General features: G+C 45.8%; 1 protein-coding gene across 1 annotated transcript in view; it reads right to left on the bottom strand.

The window, feature by feature from the left end:
* ACACB (acetyl-CoA carboxylase beta) overlaps nt 1-20274 on the bottom strand; it is a 70406-nt gene that overhangs the window by 39172 nt on the left and 10960 nt on the right. The window contains 15 exon segments of the mRNA XM_043498435.1: nt 137-282; nt 1744-1825; nt 3301-3404; nt 3512-3662; nt 4524-4687; nt 4967-5128; nt 5710-5880; nt 7530-7739; nt 8260-8370; nt 9942-10051; nt 11202-11300; nt 11681-11762; nt 12590-12699; nt 13182-13320; nt 14671-14803. Coding sequence (XP_043354370.1) covers nt 137-282; nt 1744-1825; nt 3301-3404; nt 3512-3662; nt 4524-4687; nt 4967-5128; nt 5710-5880; nt 7530-7739; nt 8260-8370; nt 9942-10051; nt 11202-11300; nt 11681-11762; nt 12590-12699; nt 13182-13320; nt 14671-14803 — 1974 coding nt within the window.

Here is a 20274-nt window from a genome sequence, read left to right as displayed (position 1 = left end):
AGGAGAGGGGAAATTCTGTTACTGCTCAACCTATTTGTTGCCTGCTGCAGAAGCAGCTGCAATTGCTGCTGTGTCTAGTTGCGAGATCGGCAAGAAATCTGCAGCAGTGGGATAATGGGTCAGCTCTCTAACTTACCAGTCAACTTCTTCTTTCATGTACGTTGTGTAACTGTTACCATCATAGGAAAGCAGCATGCCGCCATCGTTCAACCTGTGCACGTCTATCTCAATGTGAGTGTTATTCATTATAATGACATAAGTTGTCAGAGACTGACGGGCAACCTGTTGAAAAATATCGAAGTGAGAGGCTTTAAACATGAACATTAAAATCTTCACTGAGATCAAGATGTAGGCTTGCCTTGCCAAGCTGCGGTGCATCAGCCCTTTGAGAGAAGCAGAGCTGTCATTGTGTAGTGGGTGGGAGCAGGATTTAGCATGGACCCCTCCCCGCCACTTAGACCAGTGTTTCTCAACCTCTTTGATATCAGGGACCAGCTTGCTGCCTTCCTAAACTGTGTCAGGGAGATCGCAGGGACTGGTCGCTGAGAATCCACAGACCGGTCACTGAGAAACATTGATTTAGATCACAGGATTTGAGGTTAGTGTTTGAATTGCTAGTCCGGTTCTACAGCTCAATCATTATCAGTAATTTCAGCTGATCCTCCACTTTCCCATGATAAGAAAGTGATTTAACTAACTAAAGCTGCTACCTATCTAGGTTTATGAATGGGAAAAGCCAACATTTTATTAGAGGCATTAACTCCAGCAAAAGTCCATCTGGAAGCAGAAAAATTCTCTATACTGTAAAAACAAATAGCTAAAATCATTTAAAATGAGACTTTTTTAAAAAATGGTGTGACGGGACAAGACCAGATGGCTATGGAAGAGTAGTGGGAGATAGATGTATTAGCTCCAGGCTAAACAAATCCCTGGTACCAGGATAAGTGAAATGGCAGCTGCTCCAGGTCAATTAAGACACCTGGGGCCAATTAAGAACTTTCCAGAAGGCAGGGAGAAGGCTAGGTTGATTGGGACACCTGAAGTCAATCAGGGGCTGGCTGAAACTAGTTAAAAGCCTCCCAGTCGGTCAGGTGGGGGTGCATGTCAGGAGCTGTGGGAGGAAGTTGCGCTGTTGGAGAGGCTGAGTAGTACACGCCATATCAGGCACAAGGAAGGAGGCCCTGAGGTAAGGGTGAAGTGGAGCTTGAGGAAGTGAGGGCTGCTGTGGGGGAAGTAGCCCATGGAATTGTACATGTCATGTTTCTAAAAGGTCAGCTACCACAGCTGATACTATTAGGGCCCCTGGGCTGGAGCCCGGAGTAGAGGGAGGGCCCGGGATCCCCCCCACACCTTTGCCCCGATTAATCACTGGGACTGGGAGACAACAGAGACTGTGCAAGGAAGGATAACTTCTTCTCTCCTCCCTCGCTGGCTTATGATGAAAATGGCTCAGTAGACTGTGACCCTTGTCTCTAGAGAAAGAAGGGTTACGTGGAGGGTCACAGTGAACCTCTGAGGCTAGTGAAATCTGCCAGGAAACACGGGACCCACGGAGGCAAGGACAGAGCTTTGTCACAATGAATAATGAAGATTTTTTTTATTATCTTTTGATTGAAAGTACCCACCCAGAAGTGCTAGTCTGTACTGGGGAGAGACACATATAGAATCTGCCTAGCTGCGTGTAGTAATGACTGCATGAGCCAAAGTCTCCACAAGCTTGGAAAAACACAAGACACTGTTTACCTTGAGTGCATACTTCACACCTTCATAAATAAGCTCCACTTCTACAATGTTCAGCAGGGAACCCGCTGGCAGAACTTGGCCCCTAAGGGACAAGGGTAAAAAGTCAGACACCAAGAGAACTCAGCCACACTGTATAATCCATCAGCACTAGTCCAAAGAGCAGGTTTAGATCGCAGTGGACTGCAGAAGAGAGCTTTTAAAAGAGACTTGAAGGGGAGAGAAATAGTTGGGTTTTGCATCCCCTTTCTAATGTATAAAGGCAGTGTGAAAGTTTATAAAATGTTTTAAAGGTGGCGAGGGAGGAGTTGTGCTGTTTCACATGAAAAATTAAGCTCGGCAGATTCTATGATGATGGCAGAGCTACTAACATGACACTAACATGACAAGAATGAAGTGAGTGAAAGTTCAGCAATTGAGAGGGGAAGGGGCTTTTAGCCAGCCTGATTAAAACTTTGGTTTTTGTCATCATCTACTTAGCTCCAATGGCTAATGAACCATTGGGAGACAGAATGTCTTAAATAAAGATTCAACACTCCCACCATTCAACTAAGGTGTAAAAGTTCACAATACACATCTCTAAAAAACCACAAGAACTCCCACAGGAAAACTGGTGAAGAGTGAACTTGACATTCCTAAGGTAAAAAAACCCAGCAATTTAAGAACAAAACAAAAAAACCTTTATTCATAGACGTTAAAGACCAGAAGGGACCATTATGTTAATCTAACCTGACTTCCTACATCACAGAAGCAAAAAGCAAAAACCTTGGGTTTTCTTTTTTAATATCTCATCTCCTTTGCTGGCCCCATTAAAGCTCTGGAGGTCAAACTGCGAAGTTTCCTTTCCTCCACTTAGCTGCCTTAGATAAAGAATATAGGAACACTGTCTTCACATCCCACTGTGGAAATCAGCAATGTAACCACGAGTCAACATTCTGTGCCTTCTTTTAACTCCCTCAGTGGCTGATCATGCCTTACTCTGCTAAGGTGGGAACTTGCATTAGACAAAATCATGCACCATGAGCCTGAATGTGAGTGTAACAAAGGGTCAGCTTATTTGCCGAAAACCCTTGGATCTCTCTCTCTCTCTCTCTCTCTCTCTCACACATACATGTGCTGCTCAGTAGCAAGCATTTTATTATTATGATAGTATGAACAGTCCTCTACCGAGACTGGGACCCTAATCCACTAGGTGCTGTACAAACACATAGTAAAAGACAGTCTGAAAGAGTCCCTATCTCAAAGACCTTTTAGTCTAAAAAGATAAAAAGGTGTGAGGAGAAACTGAGGCACAGGCAAGGGAAGTGATTTGCCTACGGTCACTCAGCAGTCCAGTGACAGAGCTGGGGACAGAACCACATCTCCTGAGCCGCAGCACAGCACCCTGTCCACTACCTCTCAAACACAGCACCTTACGTCACATGCTCCATATACCCCTGCTCTCGCTGAAGACCATTACAAAACTCCCATTCGTTTCAGAGGGACCAGTATTTGGTCATAAGAAGGGTATAACAGCCACACTTCATTGTGCTTATACCCGTTAGTCACGTAGCACTTTACCTTTCAAGTGAATGCAGGAAGTCGGTCATACAAATCCTAAACAGGGCATCTGCTACATTCAGAGCACCGCAAACCACGCCCAGCATGGTGTCTGGCTTTTCGGCCTAGCGGGAGAAAGAATGACACTTCCAGCACATTGTGGACAGCAGGTCCATGTGAGAATGAAGACGATTAGCCAGAGGGAAGAGAATCAGAGCTCAGCTTCTCCCACCTGCACTTTCTCAGCAATCAGGTGGTCCAGCCAGCCAGTATCTATCTCATTGTTCTGAAAGCTCTCAGTCTCCAGCAGCTTAATCAGGTACTCGACTGTTGTTCTGAAATCCCCTCGGATAGACAGCTCTTTCAGCGCCACAACCATATTCCTTTTAAAGAAAAGTTCCTCTGTTAATACTGAGTTTAAGATGCATGATAAATATTCAGTGCTAAGCATACCGATCTATTGGGGCACACAGGATAACTATTTCTTTTCCCCCCTTAGCAAGTGTCTTTCCCCACTTCATTTTCTACCATACAAAGTATTAAAGACCCAGAATCTGATTTATCCAATACACAAGTGCAAGAGCAGACGTTAAACTTCTCTTTATACAACATACAAACGCATACGCCACATTTTAATTGGATTTCAACTGACATGCAAGAAGGCTCTTCCACAGCAGCCAAGGTATACAGCAAGCTACACAGAATTTAGTGGTTGAGGATGCTGCATATGGTGATAGACAATCTTATAAAAACCTACCTAGATAAAGTGTTTCTATAACCCCAGAGAGAGACAGCCTGCAGTCAAAAGCTGTCTCCGAGTCTGTTATTAAAAGTCTGCCCTTTCTGCATGTTCAGCTCTTAAAGATTTTTTTTTTTTTTTGGCCTACTGGGAAACAGTTTACTTTGAAAGATAACAGAGTAGCTCTGTGAGGCCACAATGCAGCAAAGCTCATGACCAGCACCAGTAAGAGCAATACATAGAGCTAAGCATTAAGTGCTTTGCTGAAGCAGGGCTAAATCACCACAGTTCTGAATATTTCAGTTTAGTTTGAACAGTCTCCATAATCGCCCTGCAGGGCTCTTTGTCACAAGTCCACAGCTAAACTGCTCAGAAGAGCGAAGCGGCTCATTGCCTCTTAGGGTTAAAACCAAATATTTTTATATCTAAACTCATCAACATTCAGTGACACTTGAGTCCCTTGAAGAATGCTTATTGCTAATTCTATTGGGAGGACAATACTGACGAGATGGCCTCCTCGCGGTTCTCTCCCCAGGAGAAACAGTGCCCAAACTGCGAATCAGCAAATTCGTGCAAACCGCCAGCAGCTGCCACACTGAAATAACCCCAAACGTTCTTGCTGCTACGGAAATTCAGCTCCTGCACTGTCCCTGAGCTTGGCTTGAACCCCTAGAGTCAATGTAAAAAAACAAAGAGAAGAAAGAAAGAAGTTTACATTTGAAACCAAACAGGTGCAAGTCAGAAAAGAGGAATCCCATTGCAAACAACAGCTATTATATAAGTCCGCCTGTGGATTCCATTAACCCCACCGATCTCATCTGAGAAGATGACCAATATTCTGACATTTTATCAGTGGAGGAGTGCTCAGAGTTCAGATCTTCCTCAGCAACATTTTAATCTGATCCAGACCAGAGCTGGAGCTTTCTAAACAGGATTCCACTTACTCACCTCATCAGGGTTTTCACTGGTGACTCTAGCAGCAATGACATGGCCTCTGGGCACTGGGATATTCGCAGGGCTCTCAAAGCAGATGGGTGTATCAGCCCATGGCGACTCTCCATACAGCACTCGGATGTCTTTTATTCTGTGCAAGGGGACACCCATTGCAATCTGCGCAAGTGCCCATCAGAAAAAGGAGACAAAGGAGATGTAGCTTGGATTCTTCTAAATTAGCTTTGAAATGAGGCTTCAGCATGACAATTATAGCCAATCAGTGGGACTGGCTGGCTCAAGTAAATGGGAAAGGGACAAGGAGCCTTTCACCCTCTAGATCACCAGTTCAAATCCAACCCCTTCTGAAGGAATCAGCCATCTGATGGCTGTTCAGAGCCCTGTGTGAAGTGACCTTAAGAGCAGTCATCCCAACTGGTCACTTTGTGGGCATATTTTTGAGGTGCTCAGGACTGATGGGGCATGGAGACCACATGTCCCTCTCACTCCTCGAGATGGCTCCCCCAGGTTGGGAGTAAGACATCGCGCAGGGGCTTGGTCTGCTGCTGCCCATGTTCTACCTATTGATGGAGAGAGGAATTCCTTCTCCCAGTCTGCCAATTTAGTACCTTTCACAAACGTCAAACTCACACACAACATGTGGCTCAAACCAATGAGCTCCTCAGAGTCACTCATGTATCGCAACAGCTGTAAGAAAAGCAAGTGTGGGAAAAAATGGTATGTTGGCAAATTTCAAATACCTGTAGCTGAGCCGCAGGTAAGTTCACATCAGCAATCATTTCTGTGCAAGGATGTTCCACTTGCAGGCGGGGATTTAACTCCAGAAAGTGGAAGCCCCCATCTTCACTATAGAGGTATTCGACTGTCCCTGCACTCACATAGCCCACCATCTTTGCAAGGCGTACTGCGCACTGAAAACACAGCACAAACAGATCTGGTTTTTGTGATGATAGCTCCTGCTAGTCCACAACCGTAAAGTGCTTTGCCTGGTGTTCAGAGTCTCTTACACGCATGTTTCTGACATGTCCGTCATGCAATATTTTCAGGGCACTACATCAAATCGGGGAAAGACAAATGTCGCAGCAATACAAATAAACAGAAAAAAAAAAGCATCAGCCCAAGAGGGAGAATGAATTTTTACACTAAAACTGGAAAGCAATTTACAACTGTGATCCATTAAGTTACACAGCTTTAGTGTGCAGCTGATAACTGACTGTGAGCCACACAATGCAGCACAGAAACATGGAAGCAATAGAAGTCATTAGGAGATGGGACAGAGTGTAACTTGGGAACTGAGGAATAAAAGCCACTACACCTTGTTAGTTAAGCCGTATCAAGTTTGCAAGAACCAAGACTTTGAAGTTCAGCCTGCTCCATAATTACATGATTAATATGGGAGAGATAATGTAGAGCTACCAAACGCTACAGCAACCACAGGTGGATAGTGGCAGCTAGAAAAAACTTCAAGCAGAGAATCAAAATCATCCATCAAAAATGCTAGTTAAATTAAACAAACCTCCCCACCTTAAGAGTCACTCATTCAACTGAGATGTTGGTAAGCACGGGGGTTGTTTGTTTTTCTATGTGTGTGTACAGTGCCCAGCACAATGGAGACCTGGTCCTTGACTGGGGCCCTTAGTGGCTACTATAATGCAAATACTAAAACAAGAAGTGTACCACAGAAAGGTGAGATCACGTTAGTCACACAAGAGGTGCCAGAGGCTTGTGAAGTAAGGAATACTCACATGACTAAGGGCTAGACCCTTAGGTCAGAGCTGATCCACTGGGACAGTGTTTCCATACCACAGCCCCAGGCCACAACAGTACATTTATCCCTCTAGAAAGGGGAGGTGGTCATGGCTCCCAGGCTGAGAACCCCCAGTTCGAGGAGATTGTGGAAGGGATACAAGAATTAACTTGCTGGACACTCATGAGTAGGGCCATAACCGGGGCAGGGCAAGCGGGGCAGCCACCCAGGGTACAAAGCTGTGGGGGTGGAAAAGTGGGGTGGAATCAGGAGACACTTAAAGCCCCGCGAAGCAGGGCTCGTGGAGAAAGCACCACCTCCAGCCCCTAACTCATCACAACGGGCCACCCAGCCTGTCTCGGGGGCACAACCAAAAAAAAATCGGGGGGTGGGGGGAGACTGTAACCCTGTGTCCTGTCTTCCTGCCCAAACGTTACCTCTGGGAGGGGAAATGATGAAAAAAGGGAGGGGACGCAAATACGTTTGCTCGCCCCGGGTGCTAAAATGCCTAGTTCCAGCTCTGCTCATCAGGCAGCCTCTTGGGTTTGTGCTTTTAAGCATTTGGCTGAAACGCGAGAGCTGTACACAAGCATCTGAACTGTTCATCCTGGTGGTTTTCCATTTATACCTGTAGTGTAAGCTTTCTGTGCCTGGCATTGTCTCCTAGCACAATGGGGCTTTGCTCAGGGTTCCTAGGCATTACCGAAATACATATAATAAAACTAGTAGCTAAAAGGTTCCTCTTCTCTAACATCCCCTCTCTCTGTCAGAGCCATCTCAGCCCAGCCCACAGAAAAGACCCAGAATATCTACCTGCTCCATAAAGTCAAACATGGAGGGAGCTGCTACCGTCACTGGTGCCTCTTCAATTATTTTCTGATGCCTGCGCTGTAGGGAGCAGTCTCGGCCAAACAACGAAACCGCGCTCCCGTACTGATCGGCAAGGACCTGCACCTCCAGGTGCCGGGCGTGCTGGGCTAATTTCATCACAAAGATGGGGGACCCTGGGGCCTCGCTCTGTACCTGGGAGGGGAGGAGAAGAGCGTGAGAAATGCATTCATGTGGTGGATGCAGGCTTGTGTATTCCCTGACATTGATGACACGTGTAAACCCATCCTCTGTGGGGGAAATTCACTGCTGGGCAGAGGGCTGGCACCAGGCCTAGGCACCAATACAAATATCATTCATGTTCCCGACTCCGTTATGTACTGAGCTTTACACATTTTTTAAAACATAATATTAGTGTTTGAACTGACGATAACTCTGACCCCCAAAATATGCCTATAAAATCAGTCAGGGAAACAGTGAGGAATGAGTGCTCTTCTATTACATATACTTTTAAAGGGAAAAAATTTAAAAAAAGGCAGGATTTGAGGGGAGGGGAAGGCCCTCCTCAGAGCTTCGGGGGCGGGGGAGAGTTAAAAAGGCAGGTATATGTTGGGGGTGGGATGGGAGGCGTCCTCCTTGGTGCCTCTTACTTCTCTGAGGGAGCAAATTAAAAAGGCGGGATTTGGGGGTACGAACTCTCCTCAGAGTCTCTCACTTGTCTGAAGCAGCCAGTGAATTCCTCTGTGGTCTCTGCTTTCCGGATTCCTTTGCCACCGCCGCCTTCCGAAGCCTTTATCATCACAGGATAGCCAATCCTCTCGGCTGCCTGGAAGAGGGAAAGGGCCAGAAAGTTGAAGGGAAAGGTTTAGATGTTTCTGGACCAAATGCAGCCCTGGAGTAAGTGGGTGCGGCACCCATCGAAGCCCACAGAGTCGGGTCCCCTGGCCCTGGGGTTCAATTTGTCCAGAGCTAATACGACGGACACAGATGCACTCATTGAATTCCTCTCAATTTAACAGAGGGAGCTGGTGGCAGATCAGCTGCTTGGAGGGGGCCTCAGCTCTCAAAGATCTCTCATTAGCTCTGATCCAAACCAGTACCCATCTGCTGGACTTCAGGGTACCTCTATTTTGCACAGCCTGCAGCAGGAGGTGAGGTGTGGTGACAGTTTGGATCTTCACTGGGGAGGGGAGCATTGTACCAGGTAGAGGGGTCGTCTCTTCTGGCTGTTAGGCATGTGACAGTCTGTTGAAATTTATTTTTGTTTCTGTGACATGTGCTGGGAGCTAATAGCCCTGGTCAGGTCCCTTTCTATTACTATTAGGAATCCAATTAAGGAATAGAATTATAGATATAGATAGATTCCCAGGGCAAAAGGGACCACTGTGATCATCTAGTCTGATCCCTGTACAACACAAGACACAGAACTTCCCCACAATAATTTCTAGAGCAGAGCTTTTAGAAAAACGTTGAGTCTGGATTTAAAAATTCTCAGTGACGTAGAATCCACAATGACCCTTGGTAAATTGTTTCAATGGTTAATTACTCTCATCATTAAAGCTTTACACTTTATTTCCAGTCTGAATTTGTCTAGCTTCAACTTCCAGCCATTGGATCATGTTATAGCTTTGTCTGCTAGACTGAAAAGCCCATTATTAAATGTATGTTTGACATGTAGTGACTTATAGACTGTGATCAAGTCACCCCTTAATCCTCTCTTTATTAAGCTAAATAGACTAAACTCCTTGAGTCTATCACTAATCCTTTAATGATTCTTGTGGCTCTTCTCTGAATCCTCTCCAATATATAAACATCCTTTTTAAGCGTGGACACCAGAATCGGACATGGTATGCCAGCAGCAGTCACACCGGAAACAATTATAGAGGTAAAATAACCTCTCTACTCCTGCTCAAGGTTCCCCTTGAATGCACCCCAGGATCACATTAGCTCTTTTGGCCAGTGTCACATTGGGAACTCATGTTCTGCTGATTATCCACCCTTACCCCCTCAATCTTTTTCAGAGTCACTGCTTCCCAGGAGAGAGTCGCCCATCCTCTGTGTACAGCCTACATTCTTCGTTTCTAGATGCATACACGTAGCCATATTAAAATGCACATTGTTTGCTTGCTCCCAGTTTACCAAGCAATCCGGATCACTCTGAATCAGCAACCTGCCCTCTTTGTTATTTAGCACTCCCCCAACTTCTGTATCATCTGCCAGCTTTAGCATGGATGAATTTGTTTTCTTCCAGGTCATTGATAAAAATGTTAAATAGGGCAAGGCCAAGGACTGATCACTGCGGGACGCCATTGGAAACACACCCACTGGATGATGATAATTCCCCGTTTACAATTTCAAATAAAATGAGCTGAGCCGCTGTTGGGCCCGGATCTTTACCTCTAGGCCTTCATCCACATCCTTTACACAGCCTCGTGCATAAGTCTCCAGGGAGACGCTGATTGTTCTCCGCTGCTCACAATCCTCCTCCGTCCATTTTGCCATGAGACCTACAGAATGAAACATTGACCTCAGAAGGCCTTAATGCATCAGAGGGGCACATGCTTATAGAGGGACCTCGCTAACTCATTCTCTTGCCTTGGAGAACCACAGCAAATGGCTGGATTTGGCAAGTTACTGAAGCTTCCTTACCATCAGCCCAGCCATAGGAACTACTACAGCCATATTTCCACTGTGAATCGTATGGGAAAGCAAGCAGGGGTGCACAGTTTGTCTGGAGAGCAGCCAGGCCAGATTTAGCAGGGACCAACTGTATTCTCCAAAGCCCTGTTACACAGGAGAGCAGCTCTGAGCCAGAGAACAAACATGCAGAGATCTCAGCATTGCTATTACCAAGATGTTTTGGGTTGTTTTTTTTTAAATCATTCTGGCTCTTTTTTTAAACCCCACACAAATTGGGGTCTGGCAGCCCTCCAGCAGCGAGGCAGCCAGGCATCTCACCATGGCAGAGACCCCAGATTAGCATCTCAAGTCCGATAAACTCTGAGCCATCAAAAGCCACAGGGCTGTGGCTGAGCTGAGACATGGACAGCAACACCTGTAAATTCTCTCTGCCACTCACTTCCCTGTACTGGGAGAGTGATCAGGAACCAGGCTTAGGTACCCATCCCTTGAGAGCCGAAGCACAGACACAGGACAAACAGAAACAGAGGGGACCGAGAGGCAGAGGAGGGAAGGGAGAAAACAGTAAAGATGAATACGATAAAGTGAGAATGGCTAAGGCAGACGAGAAGGAGATTATGAATGGGAGAGTTTGGGAAAAAAAAAACTGAATGAAAAACTACTTATGAGGGTAAAAGCAACAATAGAGACCCAAGGAAGAAGAGATGCATCAAGACAGAGCAGGAGAATTGGCGATTAGGAAGAGAAAAAAGGAAAGCAGTAAGGATTCACAAAACTCCTGCTTTATACAGCAACTGGAGTCAACAATTTAATGATGGATTGGCTGTTCCTGGCAGGCAGAAAAGTAAGCACTTAAATGTGCCTGGGCAGAGGAGGGGTGACACCCCACCCAAGATCTGGCCCTTTGGCTAGGAGGATCCCCACTTTTTCCCTTCTAAGTTTGACAGAAAACGCCCAAATAAATCTGCCACAAGCCAAGTTCAGACAAAGCATATCTCATGCAGAAAGCTTTCTTACCACTTCCACTCCACGGCAACGTGGGGATCTGGACAGTCTGGGCTACAATGGTGGAAGCCACTTTATCTCCCAAAGCCCACATGGCTTCACTGGGAGGACCTTAAAGCCAGCAGGAAACAAAAACATGAGGAGGTCAGTGCCTCCAACTCACAGCAGCAGTGGGTCCCTTTTCAAGGGAGACAAAGAACTCCGTATCCCATCCACCCTCCACCCACATCAAACACAACTGAGTAAAAGCACACGTTATGAGGAATGTTACTGGGAAGTCTCCATGAACCCTGGCTTGAGAGTCCCTACATTAGTAAACTAATGCGTAGGGCCAATACACACAGACACCACACTCTGAAATAGTGGTGCCCACCAGAAGCCAAGGACACCAACACATTTGCTAACTTAGTGTATGAGACCCCCTTGGACAGTGGTGAGTTTTGCTGGTTTAAGCAGAGGGCTGCATTGAGGGAAAAAAGCAAGAACCCTACCTAGGAAAGCCACCCCATGTTTCTGCAGCAGTTCCGGAAGCTTAGGGTTTTCAGAAGCATGGCCCCAGCCAGCCCACACGGCCTGCGATGAAAGAAAAGCAGTGAGTGTGTGGGGATAGCTGTCTGCACAAGTGTTCTCCCATCTTTCACTCACAGCAGCCTGTGCTGCCCTCTAATAGAGACAGGTGCAGATCAACAGCATGGATCCCAACACCCTCAAACTTCAAGTCCTAACCACAGCTTTGGCCTCTCTCTACACTCCACCTATTCCCCTTCAAGAGTAAGAGTATTAGTCACAGTCTTTAAAGGCCTAAGTGGTCAGGGAGCCATTTACCTGAGGGTTCAACTGTCCTGTCATGGTGGTAACAATGGGTGGGTGCTCTTGTTCTCAGTTCCTCAAAGGATGGAGCCATGGTACTCTAAACAGAGGGGCCACCTAGCCTGGTGGCACCTTCCCCCTCATGCGACAGTGCCAAAGTGGCACCTCTGAGGGCACAGACCAAGGTACGGGTCTGCTCCGGGCTTTGAAGGTCATTTGTGTAACAGAAAGAGCAGGGATGGTTCCAGAGCCATTTCTGTTTGCAACTTAGCCAGGAGAGCCCCTTTGCTGCTACAGTGCTGGGCACTGCAAGTAATTATCCCCCAGTCAGGAGCCAGAGCCTCAGCTCTGCAGACACATTCCATTCTCTCTTGTTGCCCACTGAAGCCAACGGGAATCTTTCCGTTCATTTGCACAGGCACTGGCAGGTCCTAAGATCTCTGGCTGTCCCCCCAGAATTACCTGCCTAATGCCAGGACCCATTTCCAGACCATCAAATGTGCCCAGGAGGATTCCTGAGCTTCAGGTTCATAACTTTTGTGTGACCATCCCTAGTCCATGAAGGCCAGTCCCCAGTGTGCTGCTTGTACCTGTACTGGAATCCTCTTGGAAATATCCACAATCAGCTCTACGTTGGCATAGTTGTTGTTGTTGGCTCCCCCAGGGACAGGAACATAGTGATCAGCCATTTTGATGTACTCTGGAAGAGAGAGCCCATTCATGGTAGAGTACAGAGCAGTGGGCTGGTCGGGGGGGGTAACATGCATAGCAAACTGACTGCATCAGAGTTGACAACTTCAGCTCCTATTATGGCTGCTCCCTCAGGGAACTGCAGCCATGACAAGCTTGCACACATCACTATATATTGCAAAGCAACTACAGTTCTAGAACCCGAGGGGGAAAAGAGGCTAAATCTATCAGTTGGTCTGATCCTATTGTCCATGCAAAGGAGAAACTCTGACTGAAAACACTGGGAGATGCCCTGGCTCATGATTGCAGGCGTTTGTGCAGAATGGCCTCTGACTAAAACCAGTCACTACACAACTTCCCAGGTGATGCCGAGGCGAGAACAAAGAGGCAGTAGCACTGGTGCCTATCAGGAGATGTTTGCAATAGGTACTGCAAGGAAAGAGGGAACGCAAATGTCAGGTATTGGTTAGATTTTATGGACCTAGGACTTACCTGCATTTGCTTTAAGATCTTCAGGTGTAACCATGACGACAAATCGAATTGCTCGCTCATTTCTGAACATTTCGTAGGCCCACCTGCGGATGGAGCGCATGCACTTCACAGCAGCAATGCCATTATTTGCAATCAGAACCTGGAAGCAAGAAGGCAAAAAGGAACACAAGGGTCAGAGGCAGGTGTTTGAATCTGACTGGACTCAACCCTGCAAAAGGCAGAGACCCCCTTCATTTCCCCTGAAAACTGAGACGAGGGCACCCAGCACCTTGCAGCATCTGGCCCTAATGCACAGATATGGGAATGGTAAAAAGGCTGGTACCTTATTCAAAATTCTGCCAAGACACCAAAATTGCAGACTTTAGATCACTGGAAGGGAGTTACGTAGTAACATGTATGTTGGCTATTACACACACAGTAGTGTAATTGACATGGAAGTTTCATGGTTGTAGAGAGAGTAGAATAGCAGAATACAGGGACAGGCACATTATAACAGCCCAGACAGTTCACAATAGCTCCTTTCCAAGAGCTGAACTTTTGCAGAAAGTCTCCAGATGAAGGAAGCATTAGGCTAGTTACCATTTCTACACAAATGAGAAAAAGCTGAAATATGAGCTCAAATTCTGCTCTTGGTTACTCCACTGAAGTCAAAGTAGTTATTTTGGATTTATTCCAGGCACAATGGAGATCAGAATCTGGCCCAACGTCTGCAATACAATTCATGAACACCCTGAAATGCAGAGGGACTCTCAGCCACTCACTGACAATTAATTGCAATGTCTGTTCCCATCAAACTAAACCAGTTCAGGAGCAGGCTGCCTGCAAATGCTGAAGTTGAGACAAGATCAATGTTTCTAACAAACACGGTTTCTCGAAGCTGTGACTTGACTGCCAGTCTTCATGATGTCGAGTCTTAGCCAAAAAGCTTTACTTTTGGGATGGTGGGAAATAATTTTGACAAGAACAACTTGGCTGATTCAAGCATAATACAAGGCATTGCCCAGCCCTGGGCATGGGAAGGAATAAAATACCTCACAAAGCTCTGCAGAAGCCCTTTCTCTGAGGCCTGAGAGGACAGCACTGACTGGCTTCAACAGGTAGCACCCTCTAGAAAGCTGTTGGATGCAACATAAGAAGTCAAGAGTTGAGGTTTACAATGAAAAGAAAAAAGGAAGGAACCTTCAGGCAATCAGCAGGGACAAGGGAGAAGCGGGTTCGCACACACGTACCAAAGGAGGAAAAAAGTAAGCAAAAAACTGCATATAGGAGACACCTCTAAGGACTTCCAAAAAGTTTTGTATTTGTAGGGTCCATTTTGATGTTAATGGTGCTTTGACATAATGACCTATGTTAATATCCTAGGAACCTCCGTGCCAGGACCCTACAGAATATAAGAACTGTTCAGGAAACCAGCATCCCAACTGCAAAGAGAGCTCGGAAGCTAGATGTCCCCGAGAGCATGCGCTGGGCTGGGCTAAGGCCAAGGTACCTTTTCAATAATGCGGTTCCCCCCAAAACGAGTCACAAACTCAGCAGGTGAGGCAACAGTGAAATCCCTCTGGAGATCCAGCTTCTTCTGCTCTCGGTCTCTCTTGACCAGGTGCAGTCCTGACATGCTAGACCTGAATCAAGTACAAAAAAATACGTTTAAAAATCATCATCAAAGCAAGGCTGCTGTCTAGATACGCCAACAGTTCAGAAGGGCAGAGTCAGATTGATGTCAAGCTTGCGACTCTGAGAAGGAATGAATTTGGCAAGCCATGCAACAGCCTAAAACTTAAGATGAAAAATAAACCATTGCAGTAATACTTTGCTCCTCCAACCAAGGGTCTCAAAGCAATGAACAGCCATCAGTTAACTCGTACACCCCAGATGAGGTAAATACGGGATATAAAGGATTGCTTTACCAATATGCAGACACTTCTGAGACAGAACACAGCAGCTGTTTAAATGGCACACTGAACAAGGGGTGAAGGAGAACACTGTACTTAAATTGAGAGACATGGGAGCAGTAAATTTAGGTAAGCGAAATGTAATTCGTCAGGGATGAATCCCCTACTCTTATGCAAAGTAACAGGATATCTTTAATGATGCCAAGTGCCCCAGACCTTGGCTATGTGTCACTGATTTCAAAACCACTGATAAAAGGCAATTGTGCTGCTAGGAGAGATGTTTTATCTCTACACAGATACCCTAAGAGAGGCTGAGAGCCATCCTGGTGTTTGCATTTCAGACCACAGACCCGCACACATCCAAAATCACTGTGGAATTTCAGGACTGTTGATGGACAAGGCTGAGTGTGTGCGTAGCTACCATCAGGAGAACAATAGTGTCATGACAAATACTAATCCGCATCCTGCCTGACAAAAATTCACAGAGTACACAATGCTGGCAATGTGCCAAAGCTCTGCTAATAAGCAAAAGAAACAGGAAGAACCCAGGGATGACAAAATGCAGAGTGCACTCAACAATCGACAGCAAGAGCAAAGTCCCTTGCTAAACTTCAGAGGCTTATTCTCTCTCTCTCTCTCTCTCTCACACACACACACACACACACACACACACACACACAGAGAGTCTCTCCAGCTAGGGAGGGTGCTGAGGCAACCTTTTATCAACTAACTGAACTCCCTGGGGGAAAAAGTCATTTCCTGGCAGAAAAGCATTCTGTTTCCATGCAAACCGGGCACTGAAGTTCAGTTAGCATAGTTACATAGCAAGACCTCTCCGGATCCCAGATCCCATCACGTGTCCACCTTCCCCTCATCCAAGGTATGCTTAGCGTTTGAGGCTTCTGAAATGTCAAGACAGATTCAGCACAGGTCAAGTCTTCAGAGGCAAATCCTGCCCCCTGCCCCACAAACTCCGTACCTCTACCTTGGCAGGAACAGAAGGCAGTGGAACCAGTACAGTTCTCTTGCACAGGCAGGTGGGGGAAAAGCAATGTACAGGGAACCCACGCAGAGGCTGGGGAACACACCTCTGTAGGCATTTCCCTCCCCCTAACAGGTGTGGGGGGGGGAGAGTTTGAAAGGGGCGGTGGAGAGGTGCACAGCTAGCAATTTCCTTTTTCACAGATAAGTCAACTTCACTCCCCACCCCACTCTCTGCATCCCTATGATACTCCCCTGCAGACAGACTCCCAATCTCTCAGGCTGCACACAGGATCTGGGATTTGGCTCTTCTCAAGCAGGGGCCTGATCTTTGACTCCTGTTCCTTAGGCAGGAGAGCAATCAAAGTTCCACACGTTTGAGAACCGACCTCTCAAGTAAGCACGACCTAAGATTTCAGTTAAAAAAACAAAAAAGACAAGTTAGGCCTGATTCGAGGCCAACGACTGGCTCTCCAAAGAGGGAAAGGAAAAGCTATCGGCCTAAACAGCTTCATTTTTTATGATCAATACTGTGCGTGTTACAATCGTTCAATGAGCTGGGAAGGCTTCAAAACGAGGATCCACCCAGATCCTCTGTTGGCCAGGCCTGGTGCAGACCACAATACACCCACATCCAGCACACAGAGTTGAGATTCACTCTCATACAGTTGCATTTTGTAACTGAAGTAGGCCACTACTCGTTACTGAATAAATTCGGAACGAGGCTGCCTTGGACGGGAGTAGTGAAGCACATGGGCCAGGAGAGCACTGATGCAAACAGGAGATACTGAACTCACTGTGCCTTATGTGACAGAATTCTGGCCAGACTGTGAAATATTTTCCAAGCATAGCATGGCTGCTGGTGGAGCTTCCCTTTTCTACAAATGTTGCTTCCACTCTGTTCTGCTGTGAGTTTGGAGTTTAATTTTTGCTTTGGTTTAAAATACTGTGCTGCTCTGCGTGGAGGGGAGGTGTGAGGTTAGCATTGGTACTATAGTACCAGTACAGGTCACAGTGGAGAACAGAGCCCGTTGTGTAAGATACTAGCCCTGTGCCAAAGAGTTTACACTCTAAACAGACAAAGGGTGAGAGAGGAAACAGAGGGGGTCCAGATTACACAGCAGGTCAGTAGGAGAGCCAGGAATTGAAAGCAGGTCTCCCAGGGGCCAACGCCCTGTCTGCTGGACCACAGTGTTTCTTGTAGGGGGCAACTTATGCAAACGAGCCTGACACATAGACAGGACAGGAAAAAGCAAAGCATGTCATCCAGAGAAGAGCGGCTTCTTCACTGCACCTAGAGCTGATCAGAATTATTATTTGTAAATAGTTCAGCCATCAAGTTTTAACATAAACACTTTCAATTAAATTTTTCACAATTTTCTTCTTTGTGATTCAACCAGATCTAAATATTCTGAACCTCTGTCTAGTACTCCAGCAATTGCCATGCAGAGAAAGTGCACAGAAGGTCTCAGATACTAGAAATATATAAGAGAATATTTAAAATCACAACAAAGCTTTTACACTAGGAGATTCAGACACATTAAATCTCAGTCTTAATATCTGGAAAGCTATACGTGAACTGCTAAAACAGTAAGTTATTGATGAATGTGTGTATAGTACACATGCCTTGACTTCATTGTTCTGAATACTATATATAGAAAACTAAATAAGAAGGAAAGTGATATAGAGAATCATTATGTCAATTTTAAATATCTCATTACAGCTGCGATATGAGAAGACCATTTATCAAACTTGGGCATCTAAATTAAGGCACCCAATTGCATGCTCTGTTCTGCACTTAGGGATCTATGGGTTGGTCTACACTGTGAATCCCACGCTGTGTGGGGACCTAGTTATAATGCAATAATATCATAACAACTGAAACAGGTTCAGTCATGCAGCACGGATGGGATCCAGTTCTCAACTATGAAAATTAAGTTGAATGGGTTACATCGTTAATTATTTCCTGCACAAGATGCATTAATTGCAACATTTCTCTGTTGCTGCTACTGAGAAATCCTGACATTTCTACATGCCCTTTAAAACATGGGAAAGTTCCTCCCATGTTAAAAAGGAAATTAAAGCTGGATTGATATTTTAATATCAGAACCATTGATTAAAGTTACAGGACTTTCAACCAATGAAAAACACAATGTTCAGGGTGAATCTGTTCCACAGCTTTAGATGGGACTGTCAACTTTCCTAGCCAGTTCCTAACTGCCTCTTATTTTTAAACAGCACTGGAAGAGGACCAACTGATAGGATACAGCCAACAATTCTTTGGTCACAAGTATAAATAACACTTTGGACTGTGCATAAAATTAGACAATATTAGGGGGAGTATGAAGCCATCACGGAAAAATTCCCTACAGTTTTCCCATTAGCAAAGCACACAACAATCCATACGTTAAATGTGGTCACCTTCTGGTCACCCTTTTGCTAGCAGACTTGGTTAGAATCTCAGTTTATCACCCTCCTACATCTTGCAAGGATACTAAACTAGCCCAGGCCACTGCCCCAAGCACGGCACATGAATTTACATTTGTTCCCTACATAGCTCCATATTAGCTATCATCACCAGAACCACTGTGCCTTCAGAGAGATTGGCCGATAACAGCAGCTTCTGGCAGAATTATTTTAGTCTAGGGCTTGCTGCTCCAGCCTGTCAGGAGTTGTGTATAAAATCCTATTAGGAATACAATAAAATCCCTCCAACCCCGCTGTCTTGCTTCTGTCCCTTGCTCAGTCCCATCACTTACTCTTCTCTATTACTGCTGCCATCTGACTCAGTCAGCAGCTCATCTCAGTTCTTGATGCCTCATATCTTCCTGCTGCTGTTTCGCCCAGAACTCCTGCACCTTGGGCTTCTAATCTTTCCAACTGCAGCTGCTAAACAAGGTAAGGCTTTTAGTAAAATGTTTTTAGAATCTACAGAGGTGCCCCCAGGGGTGCTGAAAGTACTGCCACGTTGACTGTCACTTTCCGAGTATCCATCAGATAGTAAAAACACAGACCAGACACACCAGCTCAACACAGCACCAGACCCAGCCAGAACAAAGCCTGCAGACATATCTCCACTGCTACAATGATAGACACCACCCCCAACACACCTTTCAAGATCCCTGGGTCCTACACATGCCTATCACAATATGCGGTGTACCTCGTCCATGCACTAACTTCCCCAACAGCAGCTACGTGGGTGAAACCAGACAATCACTGCACTCCAGAATGAACTCACACCAGAAAATGATACGAGACAAAAACAACTTATCACCTGTGGGTGAAAACATCTCACAAAGCGATCACTCTACAGCTGATCTCTCAGTCCTCATCCTCAAAGGAAACCTGCACAATGCTTTCAAAAGATGAGGCTGGGATCTTACATTCATAACTTCGCTAGCCCCTAAAAATCATGGACTGAACAGAGACACTGGACTTATGGCTTATTACAACAATTTGTAACTTGCTAACAACCCTCCACCCAGCTGCTCCCACTGCCTATCCTCTGATGACTGGAGGGGTGTTAACGGACCACTTCAGCTTGAATGATCCCTTGAAATGTGTGTTAACCACTTACGCTAAACAATCTGTTCCACCTTGTATTTAGCTGTGACACTCTGAATACATTTCTCAGCCCTGAAGAACAACTCTGTATAGCTCAAAAGCTTGTCTCTCTGACCAACAGAAGCTGGTCCAGTAAAACATATTACCTAACCCACATTGTGTCTCTAATACAGTGGGACTGACACGGCTACAGCTACACTGCATACGGTATAATGACCAGCTTGGCTTCTGAGAAATGGGCATTGTTCAAATCAAAAGCGTAAAAGCTAAAAAGTGGGGTGAGGGAGTAAACGGAGGAAGGTGCAAGCTGTATTTTAGAAGGGACAGAGAGGAAAGTAAACACTCGTGAATTCAATAACCTCAGGCAGCAATTGGGCAGTAGGAACAGACACAGCTAGACACAAATACTTTTACTATAATCACACTTTGCACCTATTTGTGACCTTTCACACAGGGGTCTCAAATTACTTTGCAAACAGTTATTAAACCTCACAACCCCGCTATGTGGGAGGCCTTTCTTATCTCCAAGTCACAAAAGCGGAGTCCGACGCCAGGTCTACATGATAAACTTTCCCAGGTATAACTACTTTGCTCAAGGGTGAGAAAAAACCACACATCCCTTGAGTAACACAGTTTTAACAACCTAAGCCATGGTG

Source organism: Dermochelys coriacea, chromosome 15 (genome assembly GCF_009764565.3).
Source record: "Dermochelys coriacea isolate rDerCor1 chromosome 15, rDerCor1.pri.v4, whole genome shotgun sequence".
In the NCBI taxonomy this organism is placed as follows: domain Eukaryota; kingdom Metazoa; phylum Chordata; order Testudines; family Dermochelyidae; genus Dermochelys; species Dermochelys coriacea.
Note: the sequence above shows the minus strand (reverse complement) of the source record. Positions and strands in the feature narration are given on the sequence as shown.